General features: G+C 42.5%; 1 protein-coding gene across 3 annotated transcripts in view; it reads right to left on the minus strand.

The window, feature by feature from the left end:
• Positions 1 to 16,079, minus strand: part of ripk2 (receptor-interacting serine-threonine kinase 2) — a 77,917-nt gene that overhangs the window by 17,517 nt on the left and 44,321 nt on the right. For all 3 annotated transcript variants that reach the window (XM_068031636.1, XM_068031637.1, XM_068031638.1), the window contains exons 6-9: positions 13,371 to 13,532; positions 5,683 to 5,768; positions 4,661 to 4,741; positions 2,366 to 2,513 (exon numbers count right to left, since the gene is read on the minus strand). In XM_068031636.1, coding sequence (XP_067887737.1) covers positions 2,366 to 2,513; positions 4,661 to 4,741; positions 5,683 to 5,768; positions 13,371 to 13,532 — 477 coding nt within the window. The remainder of the gene's footprint in view (positions 1 to 2,365; positions 2,514 to 4,660; positions 4,742 to 5,682; positions 5,769 to 13,370; positions 13,533 to 16,079) is intronic.

The following is a 16,079-nucleotide window of genomic DNA, read 5'->3' on the forward strand; positions in this document are numbered from 1 at the left end:
GCCTTCCATGAGTCATGCTGCAGCCACTGGGTGAGCACTGTGCAGGAGCACTAGGACAAGCAAAGGCAGACAGAAGACAGGCACTCATAAGCACAAAAGTGAATGGTTCAGTTATGTATATGTTATTGAAGTGCTATTGGATAAAGTTGCTATGGAATGGTCTTTTGTTGGTGGCTTTTATTTCATGAGTTTGACCAAGAGGATGCTGTGATGCTATTCACAGAGGGATTGAAAGATGGGGAATAGAGGACCAACTGTGATGTGGAGATGAGGTCTCAGGTGAAACTGGAGTCTGAGTATCCACTTAGGAAAACAAGTTTAGAGTGAAGGGGTCGAAAATGTCTACGCCCTTCCTCTTCCTACCGAGGTGTCCTCCATAAGTGTAATAGTAAGGGCTGCGCTCCTGTGATAGCAAGGCTGTGAAGAACGCAACAGACCACCACAACTTGGAGACATGCTTTGCCGAGTACAGGAGGATTCCTCCCGAGTGTTCTAGGCAGCAGAACCACTATCAGGATGCTGACAGTTTTCTCCACAATGTTCCTGGTGGTTCATAGCTCTCTTGGAGGTGTGCTGTTCACGTGTGGCAGAGGGGAGTTATGTGCCAAGTGTCGAGTGGGTATCCCTCATCACTCAACAGCCAGCCACAGGCTCTTTAAGGTGAGCCAAAGATGGGTACATCTGACTGCGTCGTGGCTGCTGCTAGGATAGCAGGCATTCACCAAGAGGATCTTCTGGGCATGGTTGCACATCAACTGCATATTAATAGACTGGTGGCCCATGTGGTTCTGAAACATCTCCCCATAAACATGTAGCTCTGAGGACCCCACATGTATACACTTAATGCACCCTGCAGCATTGGAAATCTTACTAGCCTGACAAAGTCATGTGTTCACTCCTCCTGCTTTTCTCTGGTAAGTGAAAAGACAATGAAGTCCCTCTTCTTTTGTACAGGGCCTCTGTCACCTCCCTGATGCAGTGATGGTTGTCAAACTGTGAGATATTGCTAATATTGCCCGCTGCTCCTTGGAAGGATCCACTGGCATGGAAATTTAGGGCTATGGTGATCTTAGCCATCTGCTTTGCAGCTGAAGGTCATGTTGTAGGAAGTGGCAGGTCACTCACCACCTTCTTGGTGGAACATAGGCACCTCAGACACTGCTTCTGGCAGAGGTGGAGTTGGATAAATGCTCCCTAAAGACCCTTGTTGTGTAGGGCCTTCTATTGCGAGTTGTGCTGTTCCTCCCTCTGCTAACTGTGCTCCATTTCCAAGTCTTGTTGCAGTGCTAGAGGAACAACTATAGTGCTAGACAAACAACTATAGACCCCATCCTGAAACAGGATTTCTCCTCAGGCCTTTCAGTTCCTCTTTCCTTCTTTTCAAAATCGAGCACCACTCCCTTGTAAATCCAAACATTAGCAAAACTGCTCCAACAACACTCAATTCAGTACTTCCACTAACTCTGCACCAGCAAAAGTAAGTCATAAGCACACAGCTTAAGATTGCATGGTTAGCCCTTCAAATAGCACTTGTGGGGAAGGGGGCATCCCTCCTGGAGCTGAATGCATGTTCAGCTGGGAGTGATTAAGACAGAGAGTTAACTGGACCAACGCAGTGTTGGAGGCTGTTTGACGTCACAATTAGTCGACTCTGCACGCCATGCTGGAAGTGGCTGGAACTATTCTGGCCAACATTTTTCCAGTTTCGAGCTTCCATAGCGTTGGCAACAGTGAATTTTGTGGCCTTTATTATTGGATCTGAACAGTGAAAAATGTACTAAAAATATTGTTGGTGGTTCAGTTTTAACGTTGAACTTTGTAAATGAATTGCTGACTCATGGGTGGGGGGGGTGGTGGTGACAGGTTAGGTGAGTCATGACTAGTATGGTGCTGACTGTGATGGCTGTTGATCAGCAGTGAGGAAAAGCTAATCTGAGGGCAAGATTGATGGTATTGGGAGAAGCTGTGGAGGGGTGGCAGCAGTCAGCTTGAAATCTTATTGCAATCCCCTAGGGGACCGGGACCCCTGGTTGAGGGCCCCTGCTCTAAATAGTTACTTCATCTCCAAAAAATCATGAATGAGTGAAATTTTACAAAGACTGATGAAATCAAAAAAAAAAAACTTTAGGCCCCTCCCCCTTCACCATCTCATTAACTTCACTCCCATCAGCAACCCCTCAATTTAATTTAGTAGGCAGAACCTGTCCTCTGTTCCTGCATCACCTCACTGATCTTCCCAATTCTCCGACCATTTCTTAATGTAATCCACTGACTCTTCCTTGTTTTATCATTTCTTCATCAGACACTTCATGCTGGTCCATCTCTGCAAATTTTTCACCAGCCACAGAGTCTCAATAAAACTTACTGGTATCCTTGTCATCTGATACTGTAGGCATAATGTTGTATGGAGGAAATGAGGGAGCTGTGGGAAGCCGATGGAGAACTCCTGCTGACTGCTGATAGGAGACATCATTCTGATGTGATGTTAAGGAATGTGGATCTGAATTCACTGCCTGTCGCACAACAGAAACAAAAGTAAATAGGAAAAGAAAGACAGAAAAATACATTTATACAGATATCAAATTACTTAAAAATTAGGAGATTGAAATGTTTGAAGTTTACAAACATTATCTACCAATTAAGGTAATTTTACATAATAGTGCTAGTGCCTCTGGTAGCAACTACTACCTTTTTATCTGACCATAGACAAGCCAAACAGTCATCTGGAAGCCAGAAAGAGAGTTCCATTTGTGGGGGGTTGTTTCTCTGTTGATCTGTGCGAGAGAATCCCCACATGTCATGCTCAGGGTGCATTCCACAGCACAGGAAGCCAAAGATACTTATAGAAAGGCTTTTTTGTAGCAGCTCTGTAACTTGAAGAGGTTACAATGTGCAAAAGGGTTTGTCACAAAGCAAAATATTGAATGTCAACAAATCCATTTGAAATGCACTACTGCTTGGACAGAGCATACTACTTGACACTACGATAAAAAAAAAACTGATTCGCTGAGAATATTGCATCCTTTTGGGCAAATACTAGTTTGCTTCCCTGGTGGTGCACCAAGTGAACTTGAGAGCAGACAATGACTTAATTCTGGCCTGTATCAACAAACACTGTTAACTAGTTAGGATGAACAGCAACTTAGGGATAATTCTAGATCCAGTTTTCCTTCAATCCTGAAATAAGTATAATGCCTTCACTCAGAAACTCCCTACAGCTACACAAATGAGAGCCAAGCATGGGGAAATTGAATCTGCATTTTACTGCACAAGAGTATTATTCATTCATGGCCCAATGCCATAAGCTACTGTACTTTCAGTATTTCATTTATCTAGTACCACATTTCCAAACAGCTTTTCCTAACCTCCTTTTGCTACTTTCAAAATGTTGCAACCAGCCCAACTGCTTCCTCTATATTAAGGTTTTCTCTTTGTGAGACAAGGCCCACAACAGCACCTGTCCATTTTCGTTGTCTCCTCTTATTTCTCTTCTCTGCTTTTTTGATGATGGCTGGGCCCCGCTTGTTCTTATGTTCCCTTACACTAGACTCTGCATCACATATCATTGATAATATGTACAACATAATTTAACTATCAAATATATCATTCCCTCCACTCCCCCTTTAACTTTATTGAGAGACTGTTCCTCCACAATTTCCTCATTCTTCCTGGTCACATTGTCCACTCCTGACATTTTTCCACGTACCCATTTTTTCTCCCACACTACTGTTACACCCTTCCCTGTGAGATAACAAATTTAAATGCAATTCCTCCAATTTAGCACACTGTATTTACTGCTTATGGTGTCGTCTCCTCTAAATTGGGGAAGAACTTTGTTTAGCACTTCCCTTTTGTCTGTAGGCATGATGTGGCTTCATCACTTCAATTCTCCCATTCACTCTTATTCTGATTTTTCTGTCCTGGGCCTCCTGAATGCAAACCAAAAATAGTACCTTATCTGCCTCTGGGCACCTTGCAACCCTCTGGTTTGAGCAATGGCTTTAGTGATATCACATTAGCTGAAGTCATTTTCAACTTCAGCATCATTGCATAACTTTCTCCACCAGGTTATTGCCCAGGCAGCAAAATTGAAAATTATCCCCGCTGTATCCCTCATTTTCCTGCCAGCTCCCCCCATTCACATTCTGCTCCACTCCCTTCTGGACTTCTGTCAGCCTACTGCATTTTTACAGCCTGTCCCAGATGAATATATTTTCACCTCGTTCTAAACTTCCATTCAGATTTTTTTTTATCCATCATATATACAGATATTAGAGTAAATTTTACAAATTTCTATTATTTTCACATAATTATACAGAGCTTTGACAGATTTCTGATCGAATCGTGGGAAGATATGAATGGCCATTTAAGCATAATACTATCTTCATCACAGACACCTTGAAACATGCTCAAAGAATGGAATTGGCTTTAAAAAAGTCTCAGCATAAAACCTAACACTGACCTTAACCATGAATTTTTGTCAAGGATAAATTAAGTGAGGAAGATCTTTTTCTAAGTAGTTGAAGGTGAGGCCATTGCAGGATCTATTCTTGACAAGGTTTTAATGTGCAAGCTGGCAACTGCTTTTTATCCATTTCTTCAGGTTTACTACATTTTTCTTTTAAACAGAGATACTTGGGATAAAGCACGTATTCATTACCTGTACTGATATATTAAGCGACTTCAAGTCTCCATTGAGTTTTTCATATGATGCTGAAAAAAGGTTCAAATCACAATTTCCCTATAATTACAACAAAAAAAGATTTGAAAACAACTAAATATAGGCTCAATAACAAGTCAAAGTCCTGCAGATTTTACAGGATTACTGAACAATCATTTTGACCATATTGATAGGAGGTCAGTGATTTAGGCTGGCATCAACATGGGAGTCTGCTTCTTATGGATGGCAAAGTAATACAGTTTTATTTGGATTGCATTATATCCTTCTATCCATGCTGTGACCAATTTCATTCAAGGTAACAGGCATGCACCCTGCTGCTAATTCTTAACTTACTTTACTGAAAGATGAATCAGAAAATACAACTTCTTTTAGTGAAATGTTCACAAAATTACACAAGGTCTCAAGACCATTACAAACGAGGAAAGCCATTCAGCTCATCTTGCTTTATCAATCTAGACATACCAGAAAGTTCCTAAAGCTGCATTTAATTGTTTCTTCAACGAATCCTGGTTTTTGCCTCCACTGTTCTATGGGTATCCTCTGTATCGATCACTCTTTGTGTGAAGGAGAATTTCCTGATGTTTTAAAATTTGACTTTTATCATAATAATCTATATCCTCTAGTTCTACTCTTATAATTTAGTTTAGTTTAAAGTGATTGTCCAGATGTACATTTCCTGTGGCATTTACTATCTTATACTCCTCAGCAAAATCACCTCTCAGGCACCTCCCAATGAAGGTTAAAAAGCCATATTTCAATAGGCCTCTATTTGCCACCTCTCCACTAACCAGGAGGTTGTAGATGTGCATCACTTGCTGTGATACAGCAATGCATTCAGCCAAACAAAATAAGCCACCGATCCATGTGATTATAGTACTAATTACATGTTGGATATAATAGTGAACATAAAAACTAATTTTAACTTACTAATTCTGGTAATTAGGGTAAAATCCCGAACCACTTTTTAAAAAATGAGTTGAAACAAATTCAAATACACTTACTTTTGTTCTTTTAAGATACAGAACATCTTCAAGCAGAGTCAGTTCATTAAATGCTCGAACCACTGGTTCCAATTCCATGAGACATTCTTTGTAAATAAACAAGTTTTAGATTAAGGGTTATTCATTTTGTCTTTAAATTTTGAAACCTAATACTTAATCCATGTCCTTTTAACAATGTATATTATAGACAGACAAGGCAGAGATTGTGTTGGTTTATTCAGTGCAATTCACATGAAATCAACCATAACAGTGCAAAACAGGAATTTCAAACTAAAATTACGCCCAGTGTGAATCATGCTTCTGTGATCTTTTGCACTCGTTTAAAAACACTGTACTAGAAGCCAGACCAGCCCAGAAAACTGGCTGTGCCCCCAGATTAAATTGACCTCCATTGCGAGTTTTCTCTATTTCTGCCCATTTGGGGTCAGAGGAGTTCCTTAAAAGTAAGTTTTTCAAGCAAGATTTAAAGGCTTCAATTTATTAATAAATTAAAAAATTATTTAAATTACTGTACACCAATGTAAGTACTAAATGGTTCTATATAGTTTTTCAAAGTCATTTTCAGTTATTTAAAATCAGGCTACCCAATTGGTGGTCCGGATACTGTAATTAAAAATACTTGTTTTCTTCTGATAAACCCTTAGCTGTATTAATAAAACTGCACCATGTTACCATTCTTAAACAGATCAAGGAACGTATTTTTAAAAATGACATTCCAAAGTTTGCCCATTTGAGCAGGTTCATGGAAGATTTTACCTTTGCTGATATGAAAATGAACTTGAGCAGAAACTTGAGCAAAAGAAACACTTGTGAAAATTAGCACAATTTTGAGCGCATTGCACCTGGATCACCGATTGTGCAAAAAACCAGAAACTCTTGGCCATAATGCTTTTACCTTCTAGTGTGGCAGGGGGGTGGGAACCAGAGCAGTAGGACAGCAAGTGAAATAAATGAAGGGGAACTAGTAAATAAGGCTAGTAAAACTAAGAGGAAGAGCAGGCAGGGAGATGTTGCGGAGAACAGCGGGACTGGTGGTCTGAAGTGCATTTGTTTCAATGCAAGAAGTATAACAGGTAAGGCAGATGAACTTAGAGCTTGGATTAGTACTTGGAACTATGATGTTGTTGCTATTGCAGAGACTTGGTTGAGGGAAAGACAGGATCGGCAGCTAAATGTTCCAGGATTTAGAAGCTTCAGGCGGGATAGAGGGGGATGTAAAAGGGGTGGGGGAGTTGCATTACTGGTTAAGGAGAATATCACAGCTGTACTGCGGGAGGACACCTCGGAGGGGTCATGCAGCGAGGCAATATGTGTGGAGCTCAGGAATAGGAAGGCTGCAGTCACGATGTTGGGGGTTTACTACAGGCCTCCCAACAGCCAGCGGGAGGTAGAGGAGCAGATATGTAGACAGATTTTGGAAAGATGTAAAGGTAACAGGGTTGTAGTGGTGGGTGATTTTAACTTCCCCTATATTGACTGGGACTCACTTAGTGCTAGGGGCTTGGATGGGGCAGAATTTGTGAGGAGCATCCAGGAGGGCTTCTTGAAACAATACGTAGATAGGCCAACTAGGGATGGGGCCATACTGGACCTGGTATTGGGGAATGAGCCCAGCCAGGTGGTCGAAGTTTCAGGAGGGGAGCATTTCGGGAACAGTGACCATAATTCCATAAGTTTTAAGGTACTTGTGGATAAGGATAAGAGTAGTCCTCAGGTGAAGGTGCTAAATTGGGGGAAGGCTAATTATAACAATATTAGGCAGGAACTGAGGAATTTAGATTGGGGGCGGCTGTTTAAGGGTAAATCAATATCTGACATGTGGGAGTCTTTCAAATGTTAGTTGATTAGCATCCAGGACCAGCATGTTCCTGTAAGGAAGAAGGATAAGTTTGGCAAGTTTCAGGAACCTTAGATAACACGGGATATTGTGAGCCTCGTCAAAAAGAAAAAGGAAGCATTCGTAAGGGCTGGAAGGCAAGGAACAGACAAATCCCTTGAGGAATATAAAGACAGTAGGAAGGAACTTAAGCAAGGAGTCAGGAGGGCTAAAAGGGGTTATGAGACGTCATTGGCAAACAGGATTAAGGAAAATCCCAAGGCTTTTTAAACGTATATAAAGAGCAAGAGGGTAACCAGGGAAAGGGTTGGCCCACTCAAGGACAGAGAAGGGAATCTATGTGTGGAGCCAGAGGAAATGGGCAAGGTACTAAATGAGTACTTTGCATCAGTATTCACCAAGGAGAAGGACTTGGTGGATGATGAGTTTAGGGAAGGGAGTGTAGATAGTCTCAGTCATCTCATTATCAAAAAGGAGGTGGTGTTGGGTGTCTTGCAAAGCATTAAGGTAGATAAGTCCCCAGGGCCTGATGGGATCTACCCCAGAATACTGAGGGAGGCAAGGGAAGAAATTGCTGGGGCCTTGACAGAAATCTTTGCATCCTCATTGGCTACAGGTGAGGTCCCAGAGGTCTGGAGAATAGCCAATGTTGTTCCTTTGTTTAAGAAGGGTAGCAAGGATAATCCAGGAAATTATAGGCCGGTGAGCCTTACGTCAGAGGTAGGGAAATTATTGGAGAGGATTCTTCGGGACAGGATTTACTCCCATTTGGAAACAAATGGACTTATTAGCGAGAGGTAGCATGGTTTTGAGAAGGGGAGGTCGTGTCTCACTAATTTGATTGTGTTTTTTGAGGAAGTGACAAAGATGATTGATGAAGGAAGGGCAGTGGATGTTATTTATATGGACTTCAGTAAAGCCTTTGACAAGGTCCCGCATGGCAGACTGGTACAAAAGGTGAAGTCACACGGAATCAGAGGTGAGCTGGCAAGATGGATACAGAACTGGCTCTGTCATAGAAGACAGAGGTTAGCAGTGGAAGGGTGCTTTTCTGAATGGAGGGATGTGACTAGTGGTGTTCCGTAGGGATCAGTGCTGGGACCTTTGCTGTTTGTAGTATATATAAAATGATTTGGAGGAAAATGTAGCTGGTCTGATTAGTAAGTTTGCGGACGACACAAAGGTTGGTGGAGTTGTGGACAGTGATGAGGATTGTCAGAGGATACAGCAGGATATAGATCGGTTGGAGACTTGGGCGGTGAAATGGCAGATGGAGTTTAATTTGGACAAATGTGAGGTAATGAATTTTGGAAGGTCGAATGCAGGTGGGAGGTATACAGTAAATGGCAGAACCCTTAGGAGTATTGACAGGCAGAGAGATCTGGGCGTACAGGTCCACAGGTCACTGAAAGTGGCAACGCAGGTGGATAAGGTAGTCAAGAAGGCATACGGCATGCTTGCCTTCATCGGTCGGGGCATAGAGTATAAAAATAGGCAAGTCATGCTGCAGCTGTACAGAACCTTAGTTAGGCCACACTTGGAATATTGTGTGCAATTCTGGTCGCCACACTACCAGAAGGACGTGGAGGCTTTGGAGAGGGTACAGAAGAGGTTTACCAGGATGTTGCCTGGTCTGGAGGGCATTAGCTATGAGGAGAGTTTGGATAAACTCTGATTGTTTTCACTGGAACGACAGAGGTGGAGGGGCGACATGATAGAGGTTTACAAAGTTATGAGCGGCATGGACAGTGGATAGTCAGAAGCTTTTTCCCAGGGTGGAAGAGTCAGTTACTAGGGGACATAGGTTTAAGTTGCGAGGGGCAAAGTTTAGAGGGGATGTGCGAGGCAAGTTCTTTACACAGAGGGTGGTGAGTGCCTGGAACTTGTTGCCGGGGGAGGTGGTGGAATCAGGTACCATAGAGACGTTTAAGAGGCATCTTGACAAATACATGAATAGGATGGGAATAGAGGGATACGGACCCCGGAAGTGCAGAAGGTTTTAGTTTAGGCAGGCATCAAGATTGGTGCAGGCTTGGAGGACCGAATGGCCTGTTCCTGTGCTGTACTGTTCTTTGTTCACTATTTTCAATTCAAATCTTATGCTTCCAAATAAAACAGTTAGGCCAAATTTCCACCATTAAATCTGTATAACGATGCACAAATTCCCGATTTGTGTCAAGACACAGTTACTCCAGTTCCATTTCCGTTTTCCATCTGTCAATCTGCATTTGGGAACAGATTCATTTTGATACGGTTTAAATGAGGGAAGCCCACCTTGCCAGGTATTTCCTGCCATAGTTTTGCTGGGCACAAGGACACCTGTGTGTCTGCCATTGCTAAGGACATCAGAGGTATTTAAAAGGCTGGTTTTCCTAATGTAATTAGTACAGAAACTGTCCTTTTTTGAAAATGGGACACTATTTAAAAAAAACTAAATCAACTGACAGTATAGCCAGTCCACGTGGGCTGTTAGAAAGCAATGCAATGAGATTTTGTGTCAGAAAATATATATTTAGCCCATCAGGGTTTATTTCTGGATTTCTTTGATGCCAGGCAGTTGGAAAGCCCAATTTACACTGTGTTATTAAATGATTATCATTTTAATTCAGAGACCATTTTACTTCTGTCCACTGAGAGAAATCAAGGTAGTTCTTCTGCATGGCTATTGCTGGATTTTTTTTTTGGCTGGGGCAGGAAGCTGTTCTACTGGCTCAGGGCTCCTTGGTGTCCCTTCCGACATTTCCCACCAGATGTGACTGCAAACATCAAGAATGTGCACAGAAATATGGGCAACAATTAAAAGACAAAACTGTCACGCAACATATTTACCACCATCATCATATTAACGCTACAAATACCTTATGTTCAGGCATCTATTGCAGTTGGGAGAAGGGGCGACCCATTTAAAGTATTATGAAAGTTTAACTTAATTCAATCACGGGGTGAGTGTTTAGACTACACACCTCCATGAAATTCTAAGCTGGCCAATTCTCCCCCCTTTCCTCCCTTCAGATTTCCGAGACTGCTGGCCATTCTACACTGTGCTACTGACCTTTGGTACCTGCCAGACATTTTCTCTTCCACAGTACTCCTCCAGTTCAAAGCAAGCAGCTCCACATGGCTGGGGATAGCACAGGAAGCAATTACGCAAATGGAGCAGACAGCAAAATTTCGATAAAACATTGAGTATTCTGGGAGGTTGGGTGCATACAAAGTCTGCCCAGCCCGTCATGCTGCTCTGATCATCACTTCAAAGAAAAGGTCACGGATAGTCATTTTTGTAGTCCAACCATGACTCAACCCATTGCTGACAACAACTTATATTTATACCACGCCTTTAATGTAATAAAATGTCCCAAGGCACTTTACAGGAGCATTTAAAATCAAAAATATGACATCGAGCCACATAAGGAGATATTAGGTCAGATGGCCTAAAGTTTGGGCAAAGTGATAGGTTTTAAAGAGTGCTTAGAGGAAGAAAGCAAGGTAGAGAGGCAGAGGTAGGGACAGAATTCCAGAGTTTAGGGCCTTGGCAGCTGAAGATACAGCCACCAATGGTGGAGCAATTCAATTAGGCCAGAATTAGATGAGGGCAGTTATCTCAAGAGGGTTGTGGGGCAATTTCAGAGACAAGGAGGGGTGAGGCCATGGAGAGATTTGAAAACAAGGATGAGAATTTTAAAATCAGGACATTGTTTGACTAGGAGCCCATGGATGATGAGTGAACAGGACTTGGTGAGAGTCAAGACACAGGCAGCAGAGGTTTGGATGTCCCCAAGTTTACAGAGGGTAGACTGTGGGAGACCAGTTGGGAGTGCACTGGAATAGTCAGGTTTAGAGGTAACAAAGGCACGAATGAAGGTTTCAGCAGCACATGAGCTGAGGGGCCAAGTCAGGCAACGCTACGGAGCTAGAGATAGGTGATCTCAGCATTGTCGTGATTATATGGTCTAAAACTCAACTCAGTGTAAATATAACACCGAGGTTGTGAATGGTTAGGTTTAGTCTCAGACAGTTGCCAGGGACAGGGATGGAGTCAGCAACTAGGAAATGGCATTTGGAGCGGGGACCAAAGACAACGGCTTCACTCTTCCCCATATTTATTTAGCCGAATGGAAATTTACCTCTGTCCAAACATAATATGTTTGCCAAGGCTTTGGTACATCACAGGAACTTGTAAAAGAACCTCTAAATAATACAGAAGGGGGAGAAGTTTGAAAGTACTTCTTCTTGCAATACTGTTCTTCATTCATGTGAAACACTGCATGCCAGGCTGATCAGATAACCACAAGTTCTGTAAAATCTGTGGCTCAACAGTTGTTTTTAATATAAAAGAGGCGTAATTTTTCTAGGTATAAACCTCTATTAACTGTTTAACTCACAATGCCAAAAGAGAATGGCAATCCATATATAAATAATATTTACAACAGAATTGGTTTTAGTGCTGGTGCACAAATTATTGACTTTCACAACCTACTATAGTGATATTGCACTCAGGATTTTTTTTTTTTATTTGACTGAATCATCAATATGATCAATGATCTTGAGAAGATTCTTTTTTCAAAGTGGCAAAAAGCAAGATTAGAACATCAATTCTTTAATTGAGTCAAATGTAGCTACAGCTCACTGCCCAAGAACCAAACATAACACCGCCTTAAATTAATGCATTTTGAAATCATATTTAGATTGTCAATTTAGAGGGAGTTGTAGATATTACATTAGTCTTGACAAGGAGAGGTTAATAAGTCAGTAATGTGATTGCATTCAAGTGAGACATTAACTCCAAGAGAAAGCTGCTTTTCCCTCTCAGAGGGTGAGAGCAATGCAACTGGGCAAGGAGATTTAAACGATATCAGGAAGCTATCAGTGATTACTTTGAAGGTAGTGAGGTTTCAGATGATGGCAAGACTGGCGAGAGTGGCCAAGGCTGGTTCAGCTAATATCCAGGGTGAGGTTGAGTGAGGACAGGCCACCAGAGTTGTCATGCAGGAGAGGAGCTGAAGGCAATTTAGCTGAAATGTGAAATACCGAGGATGAATCACTGCTTGGGAGGAGAACACAGTGAGCAAATAACTTTGGAGGTTGGCGCACAAAGACGACTTTATAGGGGGTCAAAAATGGTGGAAGAGTAAAGATATCAGAGGATTAAAGAAAGATGCGGAGAAGTGATCTAGTGATGGAGGCTTGCCATCACATTGGCGCCTTAGGTAGTGTATGTTGTGGGATTATATGACTGGAGGTAGTAGCTTTGATGTGCGGGAAAAAAATTACTGCATGCGAGTCAGGTTTATGTCAGACTCAGGATGTCAATAGTCATCCAAGATGAGGTCATGGATGGGAGGGGCCTTGCTTGCAAAGCTACCAACATTCTAGGGAATGATGAGATGCCATGTGGACAGTGAACAGAAATGAGGTTAAAAAGATTAATAAGTGGGATATTCACTGTGAGAGGGAGATGAGGCTGTTGGGGTTCTGATGTGGGAGAACCAGCCACCAGTGCCACAATAGGAGCATGCTGAGTTTGTTGTGCAGTGCTATGGAGATCAATTTTGTTGAAGCATGTGCTTCCAGCTCATGGCAGGAGCTATTTCCGGGCTCCAACCAAGTTGGAATTTCAGTAGGAGAAGGGGAGGGCTGTTTCAAACAAATACAGTAACAATCCGACTAAATTATCAATGAGGAACATGCCATGATTGATTTAGGGAATAACTGATGTCAATGATGAAGAATGTCAATTGGCAATGAATTAAGGACCAGCTGCAGGAGTCTCTCATGTCCTATATTGACACCATCTGACTCAAATCACCCATTATCCTTTCACTGCATGTACTGCACATTTGTAACAACTTACTAGTAAAGGAAGGCCGTTCATTAGGGTTTTGAGACCAGCCACTAATCATTAGCTCAATCAGCGTTTTGCGGTGAGGGATGTCCAATGATAAACTCTCCTCGCTGGTGTCAGGTCGAGAACCCTGTAATACACTAAACATGACCTGTACTGGGTTTGTAGCATCTGAGGAAAAAAAAAAGTTGTAGATGAGAAACTTTAACCACAGAATAAACAAAACCTACTTTATATCAATTAAAATTTTAACATTAACCAAATGAAAACATTTTACATTCAAAATGTAAAAAAGTTACAAATTAGAGAAATTAATAAAAAAATGAACTTGAAAATCCTGTGCTTCACACTCCAGTGTCTGTGTTGATTGGACAGAAGTTATTTCATGCAGGCATTTTCATTTAAAGTCATGAGTGATTTCATTTAGATGATCTAAAAGATCATTTTTACCAAGATATACCAGCAATACAAAGAATTAAATGTTAATCAATTCTGTTGTGAATAATTTGGGAATATCATAGTTCCTAAGGTTTCCCATTTTCCCTCCACCCCAAAACACAGGGAACAAAGTTTTTAAGTAGAAAAAGACGAGAACAATGGCATTTCTATAGCACTTTTCAAAACATTCCAAAGCACTTTGCAGCCAATGAGATAGCTTTAAAGTGTTGTCATTGGTGTATTGAGGCAGTCAATTTGTGCACAGTGAGATCCCATAAATGGCAATGAAATAAATAATCACAATTTGTTTTCGCTGATGCCTTCGTTCATTAGTTGGTCGCCAACCACTGGGAAGATGACGACATCATGCATCTCCACCTCTGTCTGTCCTGTGCTGTCCTTACACATTCTGTACAGGTCAACTGCATCCAGTCCATTATATTTGTCATCCACTTTCTTCCCTGCTTCCCTTTCCTACGTTTTCCATCGATCTTTCCTTCCAATAATTGTCTCGGTCTACCTTCTGCTCTAATGATGTGACAAAATTAATTTATATTTCTCTCTTTGATGTTATGCACCAATTTCCTCTTTTCTCCAGCCATTTCCGGCACTTCCTGGTTAGTCTTTCTGTCTCTGGAAAATATGCAGAACATCCTCCGATATGTCCACATCTCGAATGCATTCAGCTTATCAATAGTCTCTTTATTCGCTGATGTTGGCTGAGGTATAAATGTTGGCCTGAACACTGGGAGAACTCATCTTCAAACAGCATGATGGAACTTTATATCCATTTGACCTGACTAGGCTTCAGTTTAACATCTCATCTGAAAGGCAGCACTTCCAACAGTGTGGCACTCCCTCAGCACTGCACTCAAGTGTCAGCCTAGATTATGTACTAAAGGCCGGAATTTTACATGGGGCAGAGGCCCCATCCACCATCTTAAAAGTCAGGGGCGAGCCCGCCTCTGATGGGCCTGGGAGCCACGCAGAGATTTTACGTGGCCTAGGCCCTTAATTGGCCTCGGGAGGGACTTCTACCCCTCCGAGGCAGGAAATCCTGCCTCCAGCAGCTGCCAGCCAAACAGAGGGCCAGCTGCTCCTCAGTCCCAACAGTGCTACCAGGAGTGGTGGCCATTGCTGGGACGGTACCCAGTATCAGGAGGATCCCGGACACCAGCACTGAAACTGGTAAGTGGGGTTTTGGGCCTCACCGTGGACAATCGGCTGGGCCCTGGCGAAGTGGGTGCAGGTCAATCAGGAGAGTGGTGGGAGGTGCACTAGCAGGGGCGGCATGAGCTGCTGGGCGGCCCTCCGTGGGGCACAGGGTTCTTGATCAGGAAGGCCCCCCTTGGGCCTGCAGGGAGGATGCCTGGTATCACTGGGCGGCCTCCACAGCTGAAATGTACTTAAAAGGCCTCAATTGGCCTGGGGCGGGTGGGCTGTTTGTCACCTCTCCTGGCACGTGCAAAAATTGCAGCGGCGACGGGCACGGACCCCGTGCCTCCCCCACAATTTTACATGCCCCCCCATGCCTCCAGCCTGCTCCCACGGGGAGTGTAAAAATCTGACCCAAGTTTCCAGCCAGGGTGAACAACTTCTCAGCATCTACCTGGTCAAGCACTTTCAGAACTTTGCATGTTTCACTGAGATCTCTTCACATTCTTCTAAACTCCAGACAGTATAGGGCCATTCTTCTCAATCTCTCCTCATAGAACAACTCTCTCATCACAGGAATCAGTCCAGTGAATCTTCTCTGAGGTTATGTCTATCCTTCCTTATGTATGGAGACCAAGACTGTACAAAGTAGTCCAGGTGTGGGCTCACCAAAGCCTTATACAATTGCAGTCAGACTTCCTTGCTCTTAAACTCCAACCTCATACAATAAAGGTCAACATACCATTTACCTTCCCAATTGCTTGCTGCACCTGTATGTTAACTTCCTATGTTTTGTGTGCAAGGATACCCAAATCCCTCTGAACACCATAGTTTCTCATCATTAAAAAAAAAAATCTGCTTTTTCAGTCTTCCTACCAAAGTGAATAACTTTACAATTCCCCACAAAATACTCCATCTGCCATTATCTTGCCCACTCACTTAATCTATTTATATCCCTTTGCAGACTCTTTGCATCCTCCTCACAGCTTACTCTCCCACCTAGCTTTGTATCATCAGCAAACTTGGATACATTACACTCAGTCTCTTCATCTAAGTCATTAATATTGATTGTAAATTTCTGACTCCCAGCACCGATTAAGTAGTAGAGTTATACAGCACTGAAAC

This window comes from Heterodontus francisci, chromosome 5 (genome assembly GCF_036365525.1).
Source record: "Heterodontus francisci isolate sHetFra1 chromosome 5, sHetFra1.hap1, whole genome shotgun sequence".
NCBI classification, from domain to species: domain Eukaryota; kingdom Metazoa; phylum Chordata; class Chondrichthyes; order Heterodontiformes; family Heterodontidae; genus Heterodontus; species Heterodontus francisci.